This window comes from Furipterus horrens, unplaced genomic scaffold, assembly GCF_987537825.1.
Source record: "Furipterus horrens unplaced genomic scaffold, mFurHor1.1.pri manual_scaffold_10, whole genome shotgun sequence".
Classification (NCBI taxonomy): Eukaryota; Metazoa; Chordata; class Mammalia; order Chiroptera; family Furipteridae; genus Furipterus; species Furipterus horrens.
The window spans coordinates 102,690,080-102,713,069 of NW_028327180.1; the positions used below are offsets into that span (position 1 = coordinate 102,690,080).

The 22,990-nt window shown below is 63.3% G+C and overlaps 1 protein-coding gene across 1 annotated transcript in view; it reads left to right on the forward strand.

Moving 5' to 3' along the window:
• Positions 1–14,412, forward strand: part of PRKAR1B (protein kinase cAMP-dependent type I regulatory subunit beta) — a 56,621-nt gene extending 42,209 nt beyond the window's left edge. Inside the window, exons 8-11 of the mRNA XM_090290017.1 lie at positions 585–645; positions 2,718–2,839; positions 13,794–13,875; positions 14,229–14,412. Of these exons, the coding sequence (XP_090146143.1) occupies positions 585–645; positions 2,718–2,839; positions 13,794–13,875; positions 14,229–14,401 (438 nt within the window). The 3' untranslated portion in view covers positions 14,402–14,412. The remainder of the gene's footprint in view (positions 1–584; positions 646–2,717; positions 2,840–13,793; positions 13,876–14,228) is intronic.
• Positions 14,413–22,990: the final 8,578 nt, after the last annotated feature.

The following is a 22,990-nucleotide window of genomic DNA, read 5'->3' on the forward strand; positions in this document are numbered from 1 at the left end:
AGCCCCGTTCCTGCAGGGGAACCCCAGGAGGTGGGGCAGGGGCTGGGGCAGGGGCTGGCTGCCACTCTGAGGGTGAGAAATACTCAGAACACGTCATAGTTCTCAGTTCAAGGCCTGGAAGGTCTATCTAGGGGGTGAGTTGTTCTGGGAGGCCAGAGAACCAGCTTCCCGCACCCTGCACCTCCATTTACAAAGGCCCAGGGTGGCTGGGGCAGCTCCAGCCACGGTCCCCATGTCCCATCTGGCAGGAGGGAGTGAGGGAGGGGCCTTTGCCTTTAAGGGTCTGTTCAGACCGTCCCACCGCTGCTGCTGATACCTCCGTGGCCAGAACGTGGTCGGCAGCCCGGTGGGAGCAGGTGGGAGGCGGCCGGGGCAACCTCATGGCTTTCTGTCTTGGGGACCAGCTGCTGGGCATTGGAAGCGGTAGTGGCTCACTCGACTCTCGGCTGTTGGAGGGGCTTCTGGGCTGTAGCGTGCTGAAAGGGTGTCCTTCGAAGAGCTCAGTCTTTTGGGGACACTTGGACACATTGAGGGGGTCAGGCACGACGACCCCCGACCTTACTGTTTCCCTCTCTCCTGCGCAGGGCAGCACACTGCGGAAGCGCAAGATGTACGAGGAGTTCCTCAGCAAGGTCTCCATCCTGGGTCAGTCTGAGCGGGCGCCCGGCCCCACTCCACCTCCGTAGGCAGCTGGCAGTTCCACGGTCTTGGTGCGGGGCAGGTTGGGGACACACACTTCAGCCACATGTGCATGCTCACAGACGCACACCTGCGTGCATCAGAAGCATGCACGCACACACCATGCACACACACACACATGCACGACACAAGCATGTGCACACACACACATGTGCATGGGTGACCACCTCACACACGCACACATGAACACATGCATTTCACGAACACTGGCACATGTGTGTAAACACCCATGCGTGTATGTGTATATGAACACACACTGCTGTTTCTCAGACTGAGTCGTCCTTGTTCTCAGCCACGTTTGCTTGTCCGTCGGCCCCTCCACCGCCAGCGCCCTTAGCTGAGCTGAAGTCCATTCTTACTTCCAGTGAATGGGGCCGGCCGTGTGGATCTCGCTCCCTGACGGGTTGGTGTCCTCCCAAGTCCAGTTGCTCCTCATGCCATCCCACGTTGGTGACACTTCCACTGGTCTTGGGGCGTGTCAGCAACACTCTCTCCAGCCAAGGCTGTCAGTGTCTGAAGCCATTTTGATGTGAGGACTGCAGGCGAGGACAGCGCTGCTCCATGTCTGTGCTGCACGGAGGGACTCAGCGTCCATGCATTTTAGTCTGTTTGAGTGAATAAGCAGGTGGCAGTCGCTCCAGTTTCGGATGGGGCAGCTCTAGACCATGGAGGGGCCTCCCGGGCGGGGGAGTGGCGACCGCGTGTCAGGCGCCAGGGGCTCCTGGAGAGAAGCCCCCGTGGGCCTTCCTGCAGAGCTAGTCCCAGCCCAGGAACCCCAGGCCAGACTGTGTAAAGGGGGTGCGCCAGGCGTGTCCCCCTTTCTAGGAACACAGCGGAGCGAGAAACGGAAAGAGCAGAAATCACTGGGTGTGGGCGTGGGGTGCACACGTGGGGCTGACGCTCGGCTTGGGGTCCCACGGCCACGTGCAGTGAGCCTGTCGGACACGTGGCTGCTTCTCAGCACGGCGGTGGCGAGCCCGCCCCAGTCCCCTCGTGCCGCTCGGACAAGAGACCAGCCAGGACGAGGGCACCTCCAGGGAAACGGGATGGGGCGTTTTTGAGAACAAAGTCAACAACCCCGGGGACAGAGGCAGCAGACGACACGGCAGAGCGAAGGGAAAGGGGAATGGAGCGCAAGGGACGCAGGTCGGGGCTCAGGGCGCGACTGTCGGAACCCGGGCCGTGACTCGGGATCGCAGGCCGGATGGCGCCGCTGAGCCGCAGGCTCTAGGCCTTCAGGGAGCAGCGCGGCAGTTTTTCTCATAACGGACCGCACACGGCCCACGCCCGTCATTTCGGGGAGGTGTCAACATGCTGTGCGCCCGCGTGGGAGTTTTGCACGGCCAGCCCCGGGAAAGCCTGGCCTGTGCGGTGTCGCGTCGACAGGAGGTTTAAAGCGGAGAGTTCCCTGCTCCCAGCCTGGGTCTAAAACAAAGGCCTTGCCTCGTATTTTTAGCAGCTGACCTACATAAGTAGCATCTGAAAAGTGCAGGCCAGGAAGGCTCCTTTCGCCAGAAAAGAGTTAATAAAAAAAGCGCATCAGGCGATCATGTTTTCTTTAAAAGGGAGCGTATTGGTTTTTTCCTTCCTGAGGGTTACGGATGGGTAACGACGGGAAGGGAAGCTGCAGGAAGGGGGCAAACGTGTATGAATTTGCAAATGGAAGATAAAGTTGGCTTTGGAGGCGGCGGTGCCCTTTGAATGGTCAGGAACAGTGTTTCTTTTGGGCAGGCGATTGCTTTAGCCTCTCGGAATGATTTTAAACCTGAGCAGCCCTCAGGGTTTGCTCTGATTCTGTTGTTTGCAAAGTACAGGCGGCTCTATTCACCTGAAGATAAGAAACATGTTTTCAAATGCAGCTTAGACCCCAATGACCGGCCAAGCTCCCAGCCCAGAATGCCCTTCCTCTCTGCCCGTCTTCTGTCCTATTAATCCCACTGCAGCAAAACCTATAACTGCATGGGCTGGGGTTGGTCCCCAAGATGATGCTGGGGTGACGGCTCCTGTCCCCTCTCCAGAGTCCCTGGAGAAGTGGGAGCGTCTGACGGTGGCCGATGCCCTGGAGCCAGTCCAGTTTGAGGATGGAGAGAAGATTGTTGTTCAAGGGGAGCCTGGGGACGACTTCTTCATCATCACGGAGGTGAGTCCTACCACTGCAGCGGGGGAGTGCGACTCTGCAGGGTGGGGGCCAGCGGCCATCCGCTCCCCTCAGCCCCGTACCTCATGCTCCTCAGCCAGCCTGGGGGATGCGCCGGCCCCCACTCCCACGCTGACGGTCATCCTGGGAACCAAGGGGCCCTCACCCTGTGTCTGTGGTGAGGAGCCCAGACACAGGAGGGCGGGGCTCATGGAGTCTGGGTGCGATGCGGCCCGTGGGATCTCGTGCATTGTTGGTAACTCTCTCAGGTTAAAAGTTTAATTTTAGAAAATGGTGCCCGGTTTCTCCACTGAACACGCCTGACTCACATTTTCCTCCCTGAGCCCCTGCGAGGGCCCTCGGTGACAGGTGGCTTTGGGGCTGTCCTCCACGGTGGCCACGCCATGCCTGTCATTGATCTGGGTGAGCAGCTGCCATGGCCAGCGCACTGCCCCCTCCACCATCACGGGTCCCCAGGGAGCAGGGAGGAGTGAGTGACCAAGGAGTGCGCGACCCCTCGCCTGGTTACACAGGGTCAGGTGCACAGGGCTCCTCTGGGTCATTTCCCCTCCTCTGTCCTGAAGGGCGGGAGGAGCCGTGTCCCGTGCTCGCTGGAGCACATTTGTCTGCTGTGTGCTTCAGCGGGCGCCTTCTGCATGGGAGAGGGCCGTGGCTGACGGGCGGAAAGAACATACGGCTGCTCTCTGCACCAAGTGTGAACAGCTCAGATAAGCCCCCGCGTGTTCAGGGTCTCCCTCCCGCTGCATGAAAGATCCCATGGTGGGAGAGAGGGAGACACGTCTGGGGCCCCGAGGCTCTGGGCAGGGTCAGACGGAGCCCCTGGTGCCACCCTGAGCCTGGGCGGAGCTCTTGAGTGGTGCTGGCTGAGTCCCCCAGGAAGGAGAGGGTTCAGGCATGTTTGTCCTGCAAGTAGAAGACTCATTCAACACGAACGTTTCTTTAGAAGAAGAAAGGAAGAGAGACTAAGACCACAGGCAGTCTCCGCCCAGCTTCCTCACTCCCCCTCCCGGCCGCTGCCAGCTAGTCCAGCTCCTGCGTGGCCCCCCACCTGTCCTGATTGCTCCCCGAGGACACAGTCACAGCTTGACTCATGCTGAGGCTGTGGCTGCAGAACTGGGGGACAGTGGACCCCGAGGCCTGCGTGTGTATCTTAAGGGTTCCCCTGAGGGTCTGGAAAGAGATCCTGGGTCTGTCTCCCCAGTTTCGGGAGGACATTGCAGAGGAAGTTACTCATTCTCTCTGAGTGCGGGGTGGGGGGCCGTGTTCCACCCTGTAGACGGTGTGGGACAGCACTGAACCCTACGTGGGCTGACCTGGGGGCCCCTCGGCCACAGGCTCCCACATTACTCTGCCGACTGGGGTGTCCAGCCCTCTGGGTGCCCCATAACTGTCTCTGACTTCCCCTCATCTGTGGCCGTGAAGGTGACCTTGGGTGTGACCCCTCTCTATGCTTTGATGAGCCTGGCGTTTCCAGGGAAGAGAATGGAGATTTGCGCTGAGGTAGAGGGAAGTCCCTTCAGCTGCTGTTCTTGACACACTGCCCCAGGCTGGCTCCAGGATCTCCATGTCATTCCCATGGGAACGTGGAGGCTAATTTCCCTGCACCTGGCCTTTGGTTCTCATTCGAGCAATGGGGCACAGTGACAGTGACATGGGACATCCAGGCTGCGTCACCGCTCTTGGAGCCTGTCCTTGGAGCCCAGCGTCCCCGTCTGGAGGCTCGTCTTCCGCAGCCAGTCATGCGTGTCACCACCTTGAATGGGCAGCCCAGTGAGTCTTCAGTGGGGCAGCTCCAGCGAGCACCCGCCTATGGCCACAAAGAGCCCCGGTGAGACCCGCAGTGGAGCCAATGCGGGACCCCTGGCCTGGCAGAGCGTGGCGGCAGCCCTGGACCACGGGACGGGCAGACCCTAGGCGTGGTGCTCTGCCAGGGATGCGCAGTTTGACCTGTGCCCTCGTTTTTTTGATATTTAAATGAATAGCCAATATCTGAACATCAGGATATTTCATGTAAAAGTCTGGATCTCTTCTCTTTAAACATGTGGTACCTGGGCACTTGGACTGCGTGGCCACACCCGCTGGGCCTGAGAGGCGGCAGCCTCCTTGGTGCCCCCAGCCCCGCGGCCCCGGCGCTGACGGTCTGGGAGCTGGGAGGCTGGGCCAGGGCTGCACCCACGGTTCCCACTATTCTCTGTGGAAATGGGCTCCTCCCAGCTGCATCCAAGGCCATGGGGGGAACATCACGGAAATGTGTGTGAGCAGCGTGGATGGGTCGCCTGGGAGAGGAGGGCACCCCCCTGTCGGTCACGTCATCCACGGTGATAACAGGAACTGAGCTGAGGTTGCTCCAAGTGTCGTTCGAAACCCCCTGAGCACACGAGCTGACCGCGCCCTGCGAGGGAGGCCCTGCCGGGCGGGCTGGTTCTTTGCCCAAGGACCCACGCGGCCAGCAAGGGACAGATCCCAGCGAGGGACAGATCCCAGAGTCCACCTGCATCTCACTCCCGTGTCCCGGCGGCTCTGCTCCTGCGCTTTCTGCTGGACAGTCCCTATGTGTGTGCATGTGCACATGAGTGCGTGCATGTGTGCATTGCGCTTATGTGCGCGTGTGCATCTCACACTGTCCTAGGACAACAAAGACCCTGTTTCTGCTTCCTGTGCTTCACACGTCCCTCCCCCGGCCCCGCCTCGGGCTGACAGTGGAGGCCTGATGGTGGTCTCTGCCAGCTCCGGGGGCCGGGCGTTGCTATTGCTCCTCCATTAAAGGCCTTCAATGTCATCTTCATGATCGTCTTCAAGGATGTGGCTGGCACCAAGGCCACGTGGTCGTGAGCGGCTGATGCCCAGACGTCCCGCTGGTGCCCCTGCCAAGGTGGAGCCCTGGCGGCCCCCTCCGCTGGACTCCTGATGCGGTGACCTGCACATACATCGCCCAGGGAGGCCTTGAGGGCCACCGGTGGTGTGGCCAGTGTGTCTGCCTGCCGGTGACGGGGCACACGTGGTGGCACATGGCGCCGGCCCCTGGAACACAACCAGACCCTCTAGGCAGGTAGAGTCTCCCCAGTGTCATAAGTGTGTTGGAAGTGGTCTCCTTGGCAACCTGGACTCTTTCCCTTTTCCTCTGTGATCAGCAGAGTTTGGAAAGTTGCAGCAGGATCCAGGGTCACGGGCGTCAGGCACTCTTGGCCTGAAATACAACGCAGTGTAGATGTTCGCAGCCTTGAGCTGAAGCTCCCACCGTGGCCAGATTGCGCCCCGGGCCACCGCCGGACAGATGCGCACGTCTGCCCAGCAGCCAGCCCTGCGCTGTCCCGGCGCTGCTGTGGCCGGGGCTGGAGGATGGCCCGTGAGGCTGCCCATCATGCGGGCTGCCGCCTGCGGTTCAGGAGCTGCCTGCATGGCCGCTGGTTTCGGGAGGCACGGCAGAGCGCAGAAGCCAGGGCTGCGCAGGAACCCGGAAGTCCTCAGGGAAAGGAGTCGGCTGAGAGTGTCACAGATGGAGCAGGAGTGAGCGTCGCTGTGCGTGTCTGGAGGCCGGCCACCCCCTCCAGCTCCGGCGGCCGCACGTGGTTAGATGCCTGTGATCTCAGCAACAGCTGGCTGAAGGAGGGCGCCCACTGCACATGGGGTGACTTGGTGACCCCTGTTTTCCTGGTAGAGACTTTGCAGGGCCCCTCTGGTCAGACTGGTCCCCAACAGGCCAACGGGGCCTCCATGTGTTCAACACATCATCCCCCCAAGTTCTCAAGATGTGCACCAGCCCATCCGCAGGGTAGGTGGGCCTCGTCCATCAGCGGGATGCTTCCCTTAGCAGAAAAGGGCTGAGGCCCCAGGATGTGGGGACCTGCCTGCGGGAGGCCTTGGGGTTGAGTCTCCGTGAGCCGTTTCTTCCCGCGGGTGTCTCCGTACACTCACCCTGTTCGTTCCGCTTCTCTGGAGAATCCTGACTCACACACCTGCCTCCCGACTCTTCCAAAGCAGTCAGGCCTCTGTGCTGGTGGACGTGGAGCCTCAGCTGCTGGGTTGGCTGTTTCCCACCTGGGGTACGCCTCGGCCCCAGGGTCTGTCTGGGCACCTAGTGGGCAGATTGCCGGGCGGGGGGCCTGGGCCGCTGCGGTGTGTGGGGCGCTGGCTGGCAGGTTTGGTGCCACTTTCCTCTCTCCTTGAAGCAACGTGTGGAGGAGACATGCCAGCATCGCGGACACCCCAGCGTCCCTTCCCTCCAAAGCCGTGACCTGCTGTTGCCTGCAGGGTGGGAGGTGGCCTGGGCGGTCTCGGTGCCTCTTCTGGCTGCCAAAGGCCTAGCAGTGCCCAGGGGCCCGAGGGGACAGAGTCCCGGTTGCCTGACAGCGAGGCCTGCAGTGCCTGGCAGGACTCTGGGGGGAGAAGGTGCGGGGCCTGGCAGGGAGGGGACAGAACGCATGGAGAAGGTGCCGGCCCCGTGAGGCCTGCGGGCTCCCGGCTGCTGCGGAGCCTGTCGGTGGCTATCGGAGGAGGCGCGGATGCTGGGCGGTGGGGGTGGGGGGCAGGCCCGCGTCTCCGGCTCCCTCTGCTGCGATCTCCGCGCGGCTCCATTTCTGGCCCACGGGAAGCTCCGCGTGGCCTGGGGGCAGCTGGACCCCACCAGCCAGTTCCCACAAAATCCCTAGAGTGAAATTCCGCTGCTCTCACACCAGCTGTGCCCAGGAGGCGTTTCCATGGCAACGCTGGATGGGATTTATCTCCTCTCAGCAAGTTAATTTTATGAATGTCCACAACTGCAGAGCAACACATTTCGGAGCCGCTGGTGGCCCAGGGGCGGCCCCTATCGTCACGTGGGGCGCGGGGGGGCATGTGAGGAATTCACCATCGTCACGGAACATTAGGCCGAGAGCACCCGGCCCCCAGGCACACGGCCCCCTCGCACCTCCCGCGCCCCACTGTGCACCAGCCTGGGCGGGGCAACCGCAGCCAGTAGGCTGTTTATTTGCAGGGAAAGGAAATCGTCCGACCCACTTGCAGAGACTGGCCAGGGTCCCTCCTGGAGAGGAGGGCAGGCCCAAGCGGAAAGGCCAGGGACCGGACCCGGGAGGGGACAGGGGCCACACCAGCCAACGGGAAGGCTGTGGGCGGGTGGGGGGCTGAGTGTTGAAGGTGAGTGGAATTTTTCAGATGGAGAAGGTGGGGGCAGGGCGCCGGCTGTGGGGTGCAGACACAGGGTGGGGGGAGGCGGCTGGACCCTGCACCCTGCGCTTCGCAACCAGCGTTTGGACATCGGTTCCCTGATGTGCACGGGTCGGTGTCTGCACAGGGTCAGGCCCGGCCTTGGAGTCCGCCCGGCAGCTCGTGCTGTGTTTTCGTGGCTGGGAGCTCAGAGCGCTGCTCGCTGGCCACGGGTCAGTGCTGAAGGCGGCCGTCTCGGCCCAGCTTCTCTTAGCAGAAAACTAAAAGCTTTCCGTCTGGGCCAAGCTGGGAGACGTGTTTTTCCAGACAGCCTGGCAGGGCGAGGAGCCCGGGGGCAGGTCACCTCCACGGAAGCTTGCAGACCTTGGTCCCCCCGCCAGTGCAGGTGGCCCACGGTGGCAGGTGCTGGCTGGCTGTGGGAGAGCTCGGTCTCACGTGTCCTTTTTCTTTGACTTTATTTTGAGGGCAGTTTTAGGTCTCTGCAAAGTTGAGGGGAAGGCATAGTGACGTCCTCCTCACCCAGACAGAGCCCCCCACCCCCAGCACCCCCAGGCGGTCCGTGTGTGACATCATTGTCGTCCCCGGAGCCCACAGTCTGCGTGAGGGCCAGTGGGTGCGGGACGTGCTGTGGGCGTGGACCGACGTGCAGCGGTGTGTGTCACGTGGGACAGTCTTGCCGCCCTCGGACCGCTCTCCCTCCCTGTCCCCCACGTGAGAGCCCCGAGCAGCCCCCTCTTCTGACCTTTTATTAACATAACAAACGAAAGTTTAACCCATTCCCCCAAAGCAGGAAAGCGCAGTCATGCCCCTCTACCCCTGAGGGCTGGGAGACCGGGCTGTCTGCACCTTCCCTGTCTCCGGCCACCTCCCACTCGAAGAGTCACTCGGGTAGAGCAGGTGGCCCAGAGCGACAGCCCTGCTCATCCCTGGGACCCTGGCTCCGTCGGGGGCGGGTGGAGCTGACGTGAGATGTGGCCGGGAACCCTAACCGGTGTACAGTTCTGGGTGAATCTGTTTGTGGGGGTGTCAGGTCCCCCACCCCACCACTGCCCACCAGCTGAGAGCACAGCCGGCCCCAGGGTGGCTTTGGCCTCAGTGGGATTGATGGTTATGTCCCTGTGTGGCTGGTGTCAGTCCATAGTGGTGGCGCCTGGGCCCCGCTGCCCCCCACCCCCGATCAGCTGTGGGGGCCTCGGGGTAAAGGCTTCTGTTATGGGCTCACTTCCCGTGGGTTGGGATGGATGTGCACAAGGTCACGGCTCCGTGAGTGGTTCAGGACAGGTGGGGGCCCTTCCCTGGCTGAGGGCCTGGGCAGAGGGCCAGGGGGACTCCCATGTCTGGGCCCTTTCTAAAACAATGTCTGTTTCTTTAAATTGTGGTAAAATACCCAGAATGACCATTCTAACCATGTTTGTCTGAGTCAGGGGCAAGAAGCCATTCCGTTGTGGTGCGACCGTCACCTCCAGAACATCCCACCTCCCCCACTGGACTCTGTCCCCACGAGACACCCCACCCCTCCCCCACTTCCTGTCTCTGTGAACTTGACTCTTCCAGCTCCTCACCGAGAGGGGTCCCACAGCACATGTCCTTCCGTGTCTGGCTTCTGTCACTCAGCGCAGTGTCCTTGGGGCTCATCCGAGTTGTCGCGGGGCTCAGGGTTTCCTGCCTTTTCAAGGCGGACTGATACACCATTGAGTGGGTGGACCCCACGGTGCTCATCCAACCAGGCCCCCCCTTTTATTTGCCGACAGTGTTGGTGACGATGACAGTGAGCATGTTCCACCTTCGCTGTGTCATGCGTTTCTGTGTGGAGCCCGCCTGACCCTCTGAACCCCCGAGAGGAAAGTCCCAATGTCCAGAGGACACCGGCCCCTGAATTCTCCCTCCCCTGACACCTGTCACCCCACCTGAGTCTGGCCAGAGCCTGGGAAGTCAGGCTAAGTGAGGAAACTGAGGCTGGAGAGGCGAGAGGCCACATCCACAGCCACCTGGATGAGCAGGTCAGAGGCTCGCCCCAGAGCCGCGGGGTCCCTGGCCCTGGACGCTCTCCACCTGCCTGGTCCTGCTGAGTCTAGAAGCCCCCGTGATGCCCCCTTTCAAACAGCAACTCGGGCAAGTTAAAAACCAGCACTTTGCTGCCTGGGGGCCGTTCGCCTGCTGCTTGGCTGCTGCGGTCGGGGCACAGCTCTCAGTCTCTCGCGCATGGAGTCACCCCGAGCAGAAGCGGGGCGCACCCCAATAGCTGGACACCCTGCGTGGCCTCGGGCCTCTCCAGGGGCAGCTTGTCCAGGGGCCCCAGGGAGGTGGCAGCTGCAGTGGCTGCACCTGTGGCCACCTGACCTTCCTGGAGTCTGAGGGACAGGTCGGTCCCTGCCCCAGACCGCGCTCCCCATGTCACCAGAGAGAAGCGCGGACCCTGCTCCCCAGGGGTCCCTGTCGTGTCCCCCGAGGGCACTGCCTGCCTCAGCACCAGGACGTCCCTGGGTGTGGAGCGGGGACCCTTCCCAAGCGGGGCCTCGCTGCCTCTCGGTCTGCCGCCACCTGTTCCTGCCCCAGCCTTGGCGCCAGCCCCGTGCTGCTGGGGTTGCTTTCCCACGGAAGCCGCGGGCTTGTACCCGCGCCAGGGCCCCGGCCTCATGGATGATCCATTAAACGCTGGCACGAAAGCGACCTCGGCTGCTCAGCAGGCAAGTGTGTTTCTGCAGTTGTTTTGACGACAGTGTGCAGCGCAGAGTGTGTGACGGACGTGTGTGCAGCAGAGGCGGGTGGGGACTTCTGCGGAGGACGGCGCAGCCCCCGGGAGCAGAGCAGACGGGCGGGAGGCCACTCACTGGGCCCCGGCACGTAGAGCCCGGCGGGCAGGCAGGCGGGGAGTCTCAGGGACACGCCTGCCCCGGGGACAGAGCGCGGACTCAGAGGGACGCGACTTTCAGTGAAGGCTGCGAAAGTGTCTCCCACGTGGAGGACACGGCTTTTGTCATGATGACTCTTCTCAAACATGTATGCACAGGGCTCATTTATTCAAAAGAAATTCCAGCGCTGCCCAGGGGCCATTCACAGGCACAGTCTGTGTGAATACTGCATGTGTGTGAATGTGTGTGTGGTATGTACACGTGTGTGTGTATCTGTGTGAGTGTGTGCATGTGTGCGCGTGTGCTGCTAGGAGTGTTTCTGCTTAAATACAGAAGGGCACCAGCAGATGACACATTCCCATTCCCATAGAACGTGGGGCTCCGCCAGGACTTCACGTGTCCTGAGAACATACCGGCTGGGGACACTGTGTCTTTAACACCTTCCAGCACCTGCGTCTTGTGTTCCATTCACCTTTTTAGTTGGTTTTTAACTTATGAAAGTGATACTGGTTTCCAGTTATGTCTGTGATGTTGTTTCTTTAAACCTGTTTACTTCAGCTGGTTTTTCTCTTCCGGACCGTACGTGAGCAGGCCGAGTGGGCGTGTGTTCATGTGCCTGAGCCCCTCCACCCAGGGCTGGTCGGCACCGTGATGTCCCCCGTTGGCGCGGACGGCAGCCCGGAGCCCGGGCTGTGGTGAGTGGTGTGGCTGGCGGATGCTGATTTTGGAGCGAGTCCAGGATGGGGGTCCCCCGAGTTCCGCCGAGCCCGAAGCCTCAGGCCCGTGGGAGGGACTATGCAGCCCCAGAACCCCTCCCCCGACGGGCGCGGTCCATGCAGCCTGATGGCTTTTCATTCTCCTCAGAGTCACGCCTGCCCAAAAGATCACTTTTGTAGAAAAGTGTTTAAAAATCAAAACGTTGAAAGGAAAACGGCTCGTTTACCCTCCACCCCCCAGAGCACAGCAGGAGCCTCTCCCTCCTGCGTCCTCTGGGCCACGACCTTGGGTCTGTGACCGGGTTTATTTTTAGAGCTGGGTTAGAATCAGTGACTGAGAAATTTGGGGACTATGATCTGCCATTTCGGCAAGAGTGTTTTTCCAGCCCTTGAAATCCCAGCTCACTGTCCCGTCTGGGAACCGTGGCGGGGACAGGGCTTTTCCAGGACCGCGGGGCCCAGCAGCCTCTTCTGGTCACGCCTGTTGCTGTGTCGTGGGAACGCTGGCCGTGCAGTGGGAGCCCCGCCCCTCTGGTCTGGTCCGTCTGCCAGCTCCTCTTCCTCCTCGCTGTCAGGCTGGGTGTCTTGGGGGTCGCTCAGGGGCAGAGCGGTCACAGGATGGAGACATCCAGCGCCGGGGAGCGGGGGGCATCTGTCGATGGGACAGCCTTAGCAACCGAAACACAGAGCCCTGGACAAGGCGGCTGAACGAATGGGAAGTGTCTCGTGGGCCGTGGGGTGGCGGCCGTGCCCTGTGTGGCCCCTCCACTGGGGGCTCTCTCACTGACACCCCACGGCAGGTGGGTGGCCTGCCTCCGCCTTTGCCAGCCTCTGCGTGTGGGGAGTGACGGCGCCGTCAGACAGAGGCCCTGCCTGGCACTCAAAGGCGAGCATGGTCCTGGGCAGGACCTCGCTGGTTGGGGGCGGGGTGGGGGGCCAAGGCGAGTGTCAGGAACAGGAAGGTGCAGGCTGCGTGGGGCACCCAGACCCATCCTGCCTGTCACAGCATTTCATTTCCTGGGTGTCCTGAGGCTCCAGATGTGAGACCCCTAAGCTGTTGCCCTCAGTGTGGCCTGTATGTGGACCAGACCCGGGCCGCAGCCAGCAGAGGCCATCCTGGCGGGCGGGGACCCAGGGCTCTGTTCTTCTCCGGCTCCCGTCTCGGTGGTGGCGTTCCATTCGGTGGAGATGGTCAGCCGTTTACATGTCCTGCCCCATCCATCAGCTGCTGTTGTAAACATGCCACTGCCCGGAGCAGGGCCGGCCGGGGGCTCCAGGCACAGTGGCACCGCGGGGCCCGCTGACCTGCTGCCTCCCAGACCGTGATGCGGTGGGCATTACACATTAACCAGGCGTGGCCGCCAGTGTGGGGGAGGCCAGGTCTGGCTGAGCCGGGTGAGCTGAGCCCACTGGGAAATGAAGTCACGCTTGCCGCTGCTAAAGGGGGGCAGGCGTGCCGGACGTGCCTTAGCAAGTCCGCGTCCTCAGCTGTGAAGGGGACGCGGCGCCCCGGGAGGTGGGAAGAAGGGAGCTGTGACCGGCGGGGCAGCTCAGAGCGAAAATGGGGAGGCACTTGAGCCCAGCCGGTGCGTGGGACCACATGCACTGGGCCATTCAAGAAGCCGCATCTCCACTGCGGCCTGCTCCTCATTACGGAGGACAAGCGGTCTCGGGTCCCACCAACAAGGCAGGCCAGGGGCCGGGGCTCGGAACCCCTTCACACCAACTGTCCCCACACAGGACCTTCCTGCCCCAGGCTGCCCAGCTGCTGTCCCGCCACTGAGGGCAGAGGCATTCGGGGTCACACGCTCTGGGCCTGTCTCGGGCCCACAGCCTTGCGTTAATCATTGAGCCTGGCGAGGTCTGCAGACGCTGCCGGGTGGGGGTCGGGGAGGGGCCCCGCGGCTCTGCGGTGTCCCAGAGACCAGGCTCTCCCTCGTGCCAGGCGTGATGTGCCCACAGTCCTTGAGAGTTGGCCAAGGTCAGCGGGAGCTTCCTGCAGGTTCTTCTGCCAGCGTTTCCACAGGGACATGGTGCAGCTGGGAGGGTACATGTCTGGAAGGCACACTGGCAGACCTGGCTCAGACCCCACGCCCTCTGTCCGTGAGGAGGAGAGCAGAACTCAGCTTAGGGGGCGCTTGGAAGGGAGCTGGCGGGAGGGGAGCCTGCCCACGAGACCCTCACATGTCCCCTTGGTGTCCATAGGGCACTGCCTCTGTCCTCCAGCGCCGGTCCCCAAACGAGGAGTACGTGGAGGTGGGGCGCCTCGGGCCCTCTGACTACTTCGGTGAGTGGGGAGCCTCTCCCGTGTGCATTGGGGTCCCAGGAAGATGTAGAGATGGGGGCCTGCAGGGGCCCTGTGGTGGCGGCTGTGCCTGGAGCGAGGCCTCAGCTGACCGCTGTCTGGGCGGCAGGCTGTCCCCAGGGCGGGGTGCGTTCTGTGCTGAATTTGAATGTCACATGACCAGAGAATGGGGGTCAGCCTCCAAGACCCGAACTCTGTGGGCCTTGCCTGCGCCGATTATGTCTTGGTGTGTTAGAATCGAATGTGACCCAGCGTCCTGGGGTTTGGTGGTTCTTCCCAAATCTGACAGCCCTGCCTGCAGGCCAGGCCCTGATGTCACCCTCTCTTGTCCCCAGGAGAGATCGCGCTACTCCTGAACCGGCCCCGGGCAGCCACCGTGGTGGCCCGGGGGCCCCTCAAGTGCGTGAAGCTGGACCGGCCGCGCTTCGAGCGGGTGCTGGGTCCCTGCTCTGAGATCCTCAAGCGGAACATCCAGCGTTACAACAGCTTCATCTCCCTCACTGTCTGAGCGCGCCCCCGCCGCCCCCGCAGCCCCGCTTCCTGTGTGCTGGCTAGCCAGTGCCGGGGGACAGGGGGGCTGTCCCCGCAGTGTGGGGGCTGCCCCTCCCTCCGGACTCATGCGTGGAATAGAATAGTCACCGGCAAACCAGACGCACCCCAGGCCACGCACCTCCCATCTCTCCGTGCTCTGCGGGCTCATCTTAGGGGACCCCCACTCCCACCCTTGTCTTCTGGGGGATCCAGGAGTGTTCTCACCCCCAGTGGTCGAGGGGCCAGGCTGTGGGGTTCCGGATGGTCCCCTTTGGTGGGCTGGCCGGGTCCTGCTGCAGCCGGGGGCTGGGGGGGGTCCATGGCCACTCTGGTCACCCTCCTCTCCAGGTTCGGGACATGCTCCGGGTGACAAGCTGGCCTCAGAAAGGAGGGAGCCCCATCGTGTTCCTCCTCCAGCCATGGGTGACCCCACAGAACGGTTTCAGGGTGGGTGTGATGCCCCCCTGCCTTGGGAAGTGCCTGTCAGCGGGTCTGGGACCCTGGCCAGTTTGCACGACAGTCCGATCCCGCCGTGCCCCTTGCAGGGCCGGGAGCCCAGATGGGAAGGAGACTCCGAGCAGAGGAGCTTCCAAGGCAGGCGAGCACTATCTTCTCTCAGAGTTGGGGGCCCCGGACAATATCTGCTTGTCCTCAGTTGCAAAGCCACTTCTGGAGACCTTGGGAGGGAGGGGAAGAGTCCCCCAAACTTTCTCTGGATACAGTTGTCAGAACCAAAGTCCTGGGAGACAGGAGGCCTTGCCCTGTGCTGGTCGTTCTCCCAGCTCAAGGCCCCCAGGCCCCCTACCCCCCTCACCCTCGGCTCGCTCCCCCCGAAACGCACCTTCGGTCCAAGACGGCAGGAGCCGGCCGGGCCTGGGCGTGGCCAGCGCAGGCTGCGTGGCCGCTGCTGGGGACGGAGGCTCAACTGAAGTCCTGCCATGAGCCCAGCGTGGGCCCGGCCTGTGCATGTCTGGGGTGTGCGGCGGCCGCCCGGCTGTGGGAGGCTACAGCGTGTGACCGCGTGTGCTGCATGTGCCATGAAACGCAGTGAGCACTCCTCCCCGCCCCCGTGTTCCCTGGCCATTCACGAAGAGCTGTTCCTTTTGTTTTTATCGCGGTAAATACTCAGAACACAAACGCTCCCGTCTCAGCCATGTTGGAAGTGTCCGGTTCGTGGGCACTAAGTGGGGGAGCGGCTCTGGGGCTGTCACCACTGTCCACCCCCGGAGCGCGTCGTCTTCCCACGCGGAGCCTCTGTCCTCACGAACCCCCAGCTCCCCGAGCCCCGGCACCGCCTCCTACTGCCTGTGTGTGCAGAGGCTCACTTTAATAATAGAGTTTATTTAACCCAATCTATCCAAGGAACTCTCATTTCAATACATCAGTATAAACATTGCTCGTGATCTTATGCTTTGCTCGGTGCCGAGTATTGAAATTGCGTGCGTTTGACATGTAGAGTGCATGAGGTCTCGGCGGCCACGCGTGGATGGTGGCAGCGGAGCTCACGTGCCGCTGGCCCTGGTCTGCGCGGAACCCAGAGCAGAGCCTCCTGTGCCCAGAACCGCGGATTCTGTGTGAACCTGTGCTTCCCTGAGACGTGGGTGTGCCCAGAAGGCTCGTCCGCTCCCCCAAAACTCTGTCTCCCGAGGGAGGGGTCGAGGCCCCCCACGGATGGGTGGGTGGGAGGCGGGGGGACCCAGGTCCAGGGTGTGCCTCCAGAGCGGCCCTGGGCATGGCACCCAGACCCCCACATAACCAGCTGCCCCACATCCTGGCTCAGAACAGCGTACACTTACCATCTCCCAGTTTCTGGGAGTCGGGAACTTGGGCGCCAGCGCCCCAGGCTCAGGGCCCCCTGAGGCTGCCGGCCTCCGAAGGCTCGACTGGGGCTGGGGCCCCACGGCCCTGTGGCCCCCGGGGCTGTCGGCAGGAGGCCTTGGTTCCTTGCCAGTGGCCTCTCCCGGGACTTCCTCACAGCATGGCACCGGGCCTCCCCTGGAGGGCGGGTGAGGAGGAGGCAGCGTCCTCCCCAGCTGGGCGCCGGGCCTGCTGCCTCTGGCACCGGCCGGGCACAGACCCGTCTTGTGGGCCCGTGAAAGCCTGCTGTGTGTGCCCGAGCCTACAATCCGGGCGATTGTTCCTGCCCCATCTTGGTCCCCAGGCCAGTGCCGGGGCGCTGGAAGGAACGGGCTCGGGGAAGGGGTCCACGCCGGCACTGCCCCTGCCCACCCCCGGTGTCCTGGGGGCTGTGGCCGTGCAGATGAGCCATAGGGAGCCCACGTCCCGCCTCAGGCCTTGAGCGTCCCCGAGCCTCTCAGCTGCTCTGGGGGGCTTGGCGTGGATACCCCCACCCGAGACAGCTCCTGGGAAGGGTTGGGATGTGGCCAGGGACAGCCTCGTGAGTGTGCACCTCTGAGCTTCCCACCCATGGCCTGACGGCGAGGTGTCCCCGCTGGGCGGCTGGCCCTGCAGCATCAACCCTGTGGGGGAGCAGTCCAGGGCGGCTGACCCCGAGGGCGGGCACTGACTCCGAGGTTGGGCATTTCCCTCCAGGCACTGTGGGCACCTGGGGAGGGCGGCTTCTTGTCCGGGAGACCCTCGGGGTGGCCTCCTCTGACTTAGGGGTCCTGCCCCCCAAAGCCTGTGGCAAGCCACAGGAAATCTGGTCCCTGTGACTCAGGTCCATGGGCCCCCGACCTTGGCCTCCTTAGGCTGCAGCTGTCCCCACCCCCTTCCAGGAAGCCTTCTTGGTGCCCCAGCCATGCTGACCTCAGTCTCCTCCCGGACCTCTCTTGCTCCCTGGGATGTGAGCAAACTGGGAAGCTGGTGACTCACTTCTCTGCTGCAGCCACGCCTCTGGCTGGCAGACTCATGTCCAGGGGTTATCTGGCCAGGTTCTTACCTGACCTCCTTGGGCAGGAAGGCCCTCACTTAGTTCTCATCCTGGGCCCAGAGACCCAAGGTCCCGGCACGCCTGGGGGCCACTGAGGCCCTCAGAACCTTCCATGGGGGTTGCCTGGCAGAGGCAGAGCTTCCACATGTCCACGTGCAGGACTTGAGGTGGGGTCTGCCCTCGGGTCAGCTGTGTGTGGGTCCACGGGGGACCTGCTTCCCCCTCCCTGGTCACGTTTCCTTTCCGGCACCATCTGGACGGTGAGCCTGCCCCCCACCCCCCGTCACCCCCTGCCTCCTGTGCCGTGATGGTGCCAGCGTCCCAGGGCACAGAACCACAGGCACAACAACCCCACGTGCCTCACGTCATGGTCCCATTTCTCCTGAGCTCTGTGGCGTCAGCAAGTGCCCCGTCCTCTCTAAGCCCGTGTGACTCCTCTGAGCGGGAACGCCAGCCTCACCTCCTGGGATGGGATTTGCCGGGACGGGTGTCCACATGGAGCCTGGTGCAGATGTGGGGCCGCTGCACAGACAACACCCACCGCCGCACACTCAGGATTGCACCTGCCCTCCGCCTCCCCGGGCACGTCTGGCACCCACATCCTCCCGGCTGCAGGGTGGCCTGGCACCCCGTCCCACCTTGGTGCCTGCAGTGCCCCTCTGGCCCCACCTGATCCCTCCAGGACACAGCTCCCCATGCAGGGACCCTAGTGGCTTGTGCGTAGCTGTCACTCCAACACCACGCACAGAGCAGGGACTCCAGCTTTTGTGGAATGATTGGCTCTGAACCCACCCAAACCTCGAAGGGACAGCTTGGATCGGAAGGAGTTGGACTGCTGAGTGAGGAGCCCAGGCATTGAGCTGGGTGGAACCTGAGAGCAGGGGACTGAGGGCCTTGCCAGGTCACAGCGGGGATGCCATAGCCGAGGCTAGAGCCCCAACCTGGCCCCTCAGGCCCCCGTCACTCTTCCACACCACCTGAGTCAGAGAAACCTTTGTTTTGCTTTTGGCAAGACCACCTTTGCTTCCAAACAAAGCCCAGAAAATTTTACGTGCCCCAGAGGAGAAAGCTGGACACAGGTTTGGACACTCTGGTTTGGGGAGGGGAGGCCTGAGGGCCAGTCGGGAGGTGGGGCCAGGGGTGTCGGCCAGCCCCAGCCCCGCAAGCTGGAGAAAGCCTCTGCCCCTGGCCCCTCCCTGTCCCAGCTGCAGGCACCTCACCCAGACCAGCTGTCTCGCTCACTGTGCCCACCGCCCCCACGTGTTCCGGTCCCTCCATAGCCACCCCCCGAACGGCAGGCCCCTAATCATCTGTCACCAGCCTCCCCCCATCTCCTGCACCCCCTTGTCCCTCCCAAGAGTCTGGCTCCAGGACCCAGCAGACAGACACCAGCCCGACCCTTCTGGGCCTCTGCACCCTCCCGTGACCCCACCAGGACGGCCACGCGTGGGGGTGGGGTTCCTGAGCTCTGCAGGGGCCCAGCCTCACCCTCCTGGGAGGCCCCCGCCACTTCAGGAATCAACTCTGGGACAGAGCGTGGAGGCCAGAGACCTTCTGGAACTCAGCACACCAGGACCCTTTAGTTAGGGTGGCCGTTGCTCAAGAAATAGAGTGACAGCTGCTGGAGCCCCAGAGGGTCCTTGGGATGCTGGGGAGGGGACCTCCGGCCGCTCTGGTTCTGGCCCAGGGTGACTGGGACAAGGCAGCTTCGCTCCAGGCTTCACACTGCCCCTGGGGCCTGGGGGCTCGGCGAGGGGCCCCAGGCCCTCCACGGCCTCCACCCACCAGGCTGGGAGGCGGGAGGCTTCACTGGCGGCTCATACACCCGCTCACTCAGCAGACCCTCAGGGAGCACCCCGGGGCCTGGCCAGAGCTGAGAAGGGCTTTGAGCGCGCGCTGCTGTGTGTTGAGACTGAGGGTGCCCGGTCTGCCTGGGTGCCATCAGGCCCTGTTGCCTGGGACCCACGCCACAGCCCCAGGGACCCATTGTTAGGTGAGGCAATGAGCTCAGACAGGGGGGCTCAGGCTCAGGCCAGGGTGTGGGGCTCGAAGGACCCGACCCCCCAACCCCTGCAAGCCAGTGCATCCCTCTTCCTGCCCCGGCGTGGCCTTCTCTGCCAGAAGTTGGCTGGGACGCGGCCAACCCCTGCCGCCCTGGCCTGTCGCTGGCCATCAAAGCCAGAAGGGCCGGCCCTGCAGGGCAGGCACCAGAGGCCCCGCAGGAGAGCCCGGGGAGCACAGGGCAGCAGGGCGGAGCGCTGGGCGGTGCCCGCCGCGGCTTCGTCAGCGTGGACGGTGGCTCAGCCTGCCAGGCCGCCGTGCCCTCTGCTGTGCACAGCTGGCCAGCCTCACACCTGGGCCTGCACAGCCCCTGCGTGCTCCTCGGCCCCAAGGGGACCTGTCCAAAGGCCACTCGCCCGTCCACTGCCCCTGCTAGGCTGAGACCCGGGGAGGGCACAGGGGCCTGGTACACGGTGGCCCCAGGTCCCCTTGGAAATACTCACCGCTGTTTGTGAGGCGCCGTGGGAGCAGGGAGCTCAGTGGAACATGGACCAACGGGCCCTATGCTCCCGAGCTGCTGGGGGACAGGCAGACAGCACAGGGCAGCGAGTTTTGGAGTTCTGGGCTTGGCAGTGTGTGGGGATGGGGTCTTGGCCAGGGCAGTTAGGATGAGCCTGGGGACAGGAAGGATGCGAAGAGCTGCGTGTGCATGGGGGCCCAGTCTGCCCCTGAGGGTGGGTGAGCCCCTGGGAACATGCCCCTGCACACCCTCAAGCCCCTCCCCAAGTTCAGTCCTTCGGGACGCTCCAGAGTCACCCCCAGCTTGGGCTGTGGAACTGACCAGGCACCGCAGCTGCAAACGGGCCACGGGGGCCCCTTACCCAAGGCTGCACCTTGAGCTGGGAGGGGCCTTCCCCCACGTTGCCACCGCAGCGGTGCAGGCCTCCGGGCGCCCACCAGCCGCAGGTGTCTGGGACCCAGCGGGGACGGGCTGCGGGCCGGGGGGCCTTTGGGGATGACTTTGAGGAAAATGCAGCACCCAGCCTTCTGGTGGGCATGGACGATTCTCTCGTGGGGCTCTGACCCCCTCCAGGATGGCTCCTGAGCACGAGGCTGGGAGCGGCAGGGGCCCTGCGGCAGGGAAGGGCCTGGGGAGGAGAGGTGTGGCTTGGGACACAGGTGGGGAGGGCGGGACTGCTCCAGGGGGCAGAGGTGGCCTCCTGTGGACTCTGTCCTGTTCTCAACACCTGTGGGCCACACCTGGTCCAGCTCCTTGTTGGGACCACAGCCAAGGAAGGGGCGATTGTGGGAGCTGGGACCCGCTAGAAGCTTGGAGGGGCACAAGGTGGGGCAGGTGGAAGGACCTGGCTGCCCCAGACAGGAGTGGGCGGGAGGCCTGGGAGAGACGTGCCCCCTCCCCTGAGGAGGGCACTGGGACAGCACCTGGCAGGACTCAGTCACTTCCTGAAGCTGGAAAGAAAGGCCCCGAGGTGCCGGGCGGGTGGGGTTCTCTGGCTGCCCTGGGCCCCCGGCCAAGAGGTGATGCTGAGAGCTGGCTTCCCCTCAGGCTGGGGGTTTTTGGGGGATGTTCTGGAGGAAACCCCACCCCTGGCTGAGGGTGCCTCTTCCTTCTGCCCACCCCTCCACTGGGTGCAGGGAGCCCAGGAAGTCCCCCAGAACGGCAGGCAGGTCGGGAGTGATGGATTGGCACTGGTGGGGGGAGGCAGGCAGAGAGAGGGGGGCAAGGAAGAAGACAGAGCGGGGAGAAAAGGGGAAGGAAGAGGGAAGAGAAGAGGTGGGGGAGGGGAGGCGGAGGAATTGAAAGTGCATTCCAGACGGGTGACGTAGCCCTGCAGCCGCGGGCGGGAGGCTGAGCTGAGCTGCTGTTCTCGGGAAGGCCCCTGGGATCCGCTGCCCTGAGAGGGAGATAAGATGGGTGGGGCCCACTGGAAGGAAAATTTCTGGCCTGGGGAGCCCCAGGCTGGCTGTCACCCTTCAAGGCTCTGCTCAAATGCCACCTCCTCCTTGAAGCCTCCTCAGATTCCTCCTTGGCCTCTGGACCAAGAGGTGCCCTTGGGGAGCCTGGCTTCCTTCCTGCCAGACATGGGTCCTGTCGGGTCCTGATCCTTCGAAGCTCAGACACTAAGGCAGGCAGGGCCTCGTGGGTGGTCCACGCGCACGCTGGCTTTCTGAGGCCCTCACTGGTTCTCTTTGGGGCGGGTGGGGAGTTCCCAGCACCCACCCTAGGGCTGGCCAGGCTTGGCCCTGGGCCTCAGCGTCCCTGCTGCACCAGACGCCTCTCTGCAAGCGGCCGCGACTTGCCGCTTCCTCCTGAAACACCTTGATGTAAGCACCCCGTTTCCCAGCTGACGCGGTGGAGGCTCCGCGGGTGCAGGACACAGTGAGGCCTGGTCTGAGTGAGGCTCACTGCCCTGTGGGGTGGAGGCAGCCAGGTGCGCAGGGACCTCCTTTCTTGAACCCAGAGCTGGTGGTGGGCGGGCCAGGGGTCCTGGGAGCTGAGTGGGTGGGTGTCTGGGAGGGAACCTTCAGAAAGTGGTAAGCCAGGCCCCCTCCCCACACCCACTCCCAGAAGGAACAAGTGTCCTTCACTGGACAAAGCGCAGCCGTGGCCCCCACCCCTCGTCACTGCTTCCTGCTGAGTCTGGAAGACTCAGGGGCCCCTCCTTAGGGGCTGGGGCATTTCAGGCCCTGAAACTCCTGAGAGGAGAGGAAGCGCTGGTGCTCAGCCTGCCTGCTGCACCCTGACCGGGCACCCCGTTCGTCCGTGAGCTGGCTTAACCCTGGCAGACACCCTAAGCCAGAGTTCCCAGGTGCCCCAGAGACCCCCCCACAGGCAGCAGGGCTGGCCTGAGTGACCAGCAGGAGGCTGTGGAGATGATGGGGGGACTTCTGTGGAAGTCAAGTGCCCGTGGCAAAGACACACGGGCAGCTGAGAGTGCCAGCTGCCCCCTGGGCAGCAGGTCCCACTCTGCCAGGATCATGAGGCATCCTCACGGGTGAGACCACCCAGTGGGGCCGCTCCTGACATGCTGACCCACAGAAACAAGGGTGATCCATCTTCATCCTGGTTTTCCTTCCTCAGTCTTGTGGTAACTTGTTATCACTGCTGGAAGCTGAGGCCCAGAGTCATGAGATGACTTCTCCATGGAACATGCTAGAAGGAGATAGAACCTGGAGTCACGCCTGGCCCTCCGGGTGCTGAGCGGCCCTTGTCCAGGATCCTACTGCTGGGCCGGGGTTCTGGGGTCACCCATGAGCACACGTGATCCTGAAGCCGTGGAGAAGGAGCTGTAGATCAGAGGCCACGAGGGCTTTGAAAGCAGGTGGCCCCCCTCCCAGGGCCCCACCCGAGGTGTGTAATGGAGAGGCCCCACGTCTGCATTCTGCCCCCTCGGCCTAGCCCCAGGACCCTGGTGGGGAGTACAGGCTTATTGATAACCTGCTATCTGCCAGGGTAAACGCTTTGTCATGCAGGGAGGCCCATGGTGAGGGAGGGTGCTGGCAGAGGCCGGGCCCCACCTCCGAGCTCTTATGGCCTCATGAGGGGGGCACCCTTCAACCACGTTCTGGGTCCAGGTGATTGGCAGGGCTGGGACCAGGGTGAGGGTTGGGGGGGTGAGTCAGGGTTGGAGACACTGAGGGCTGGGTCAA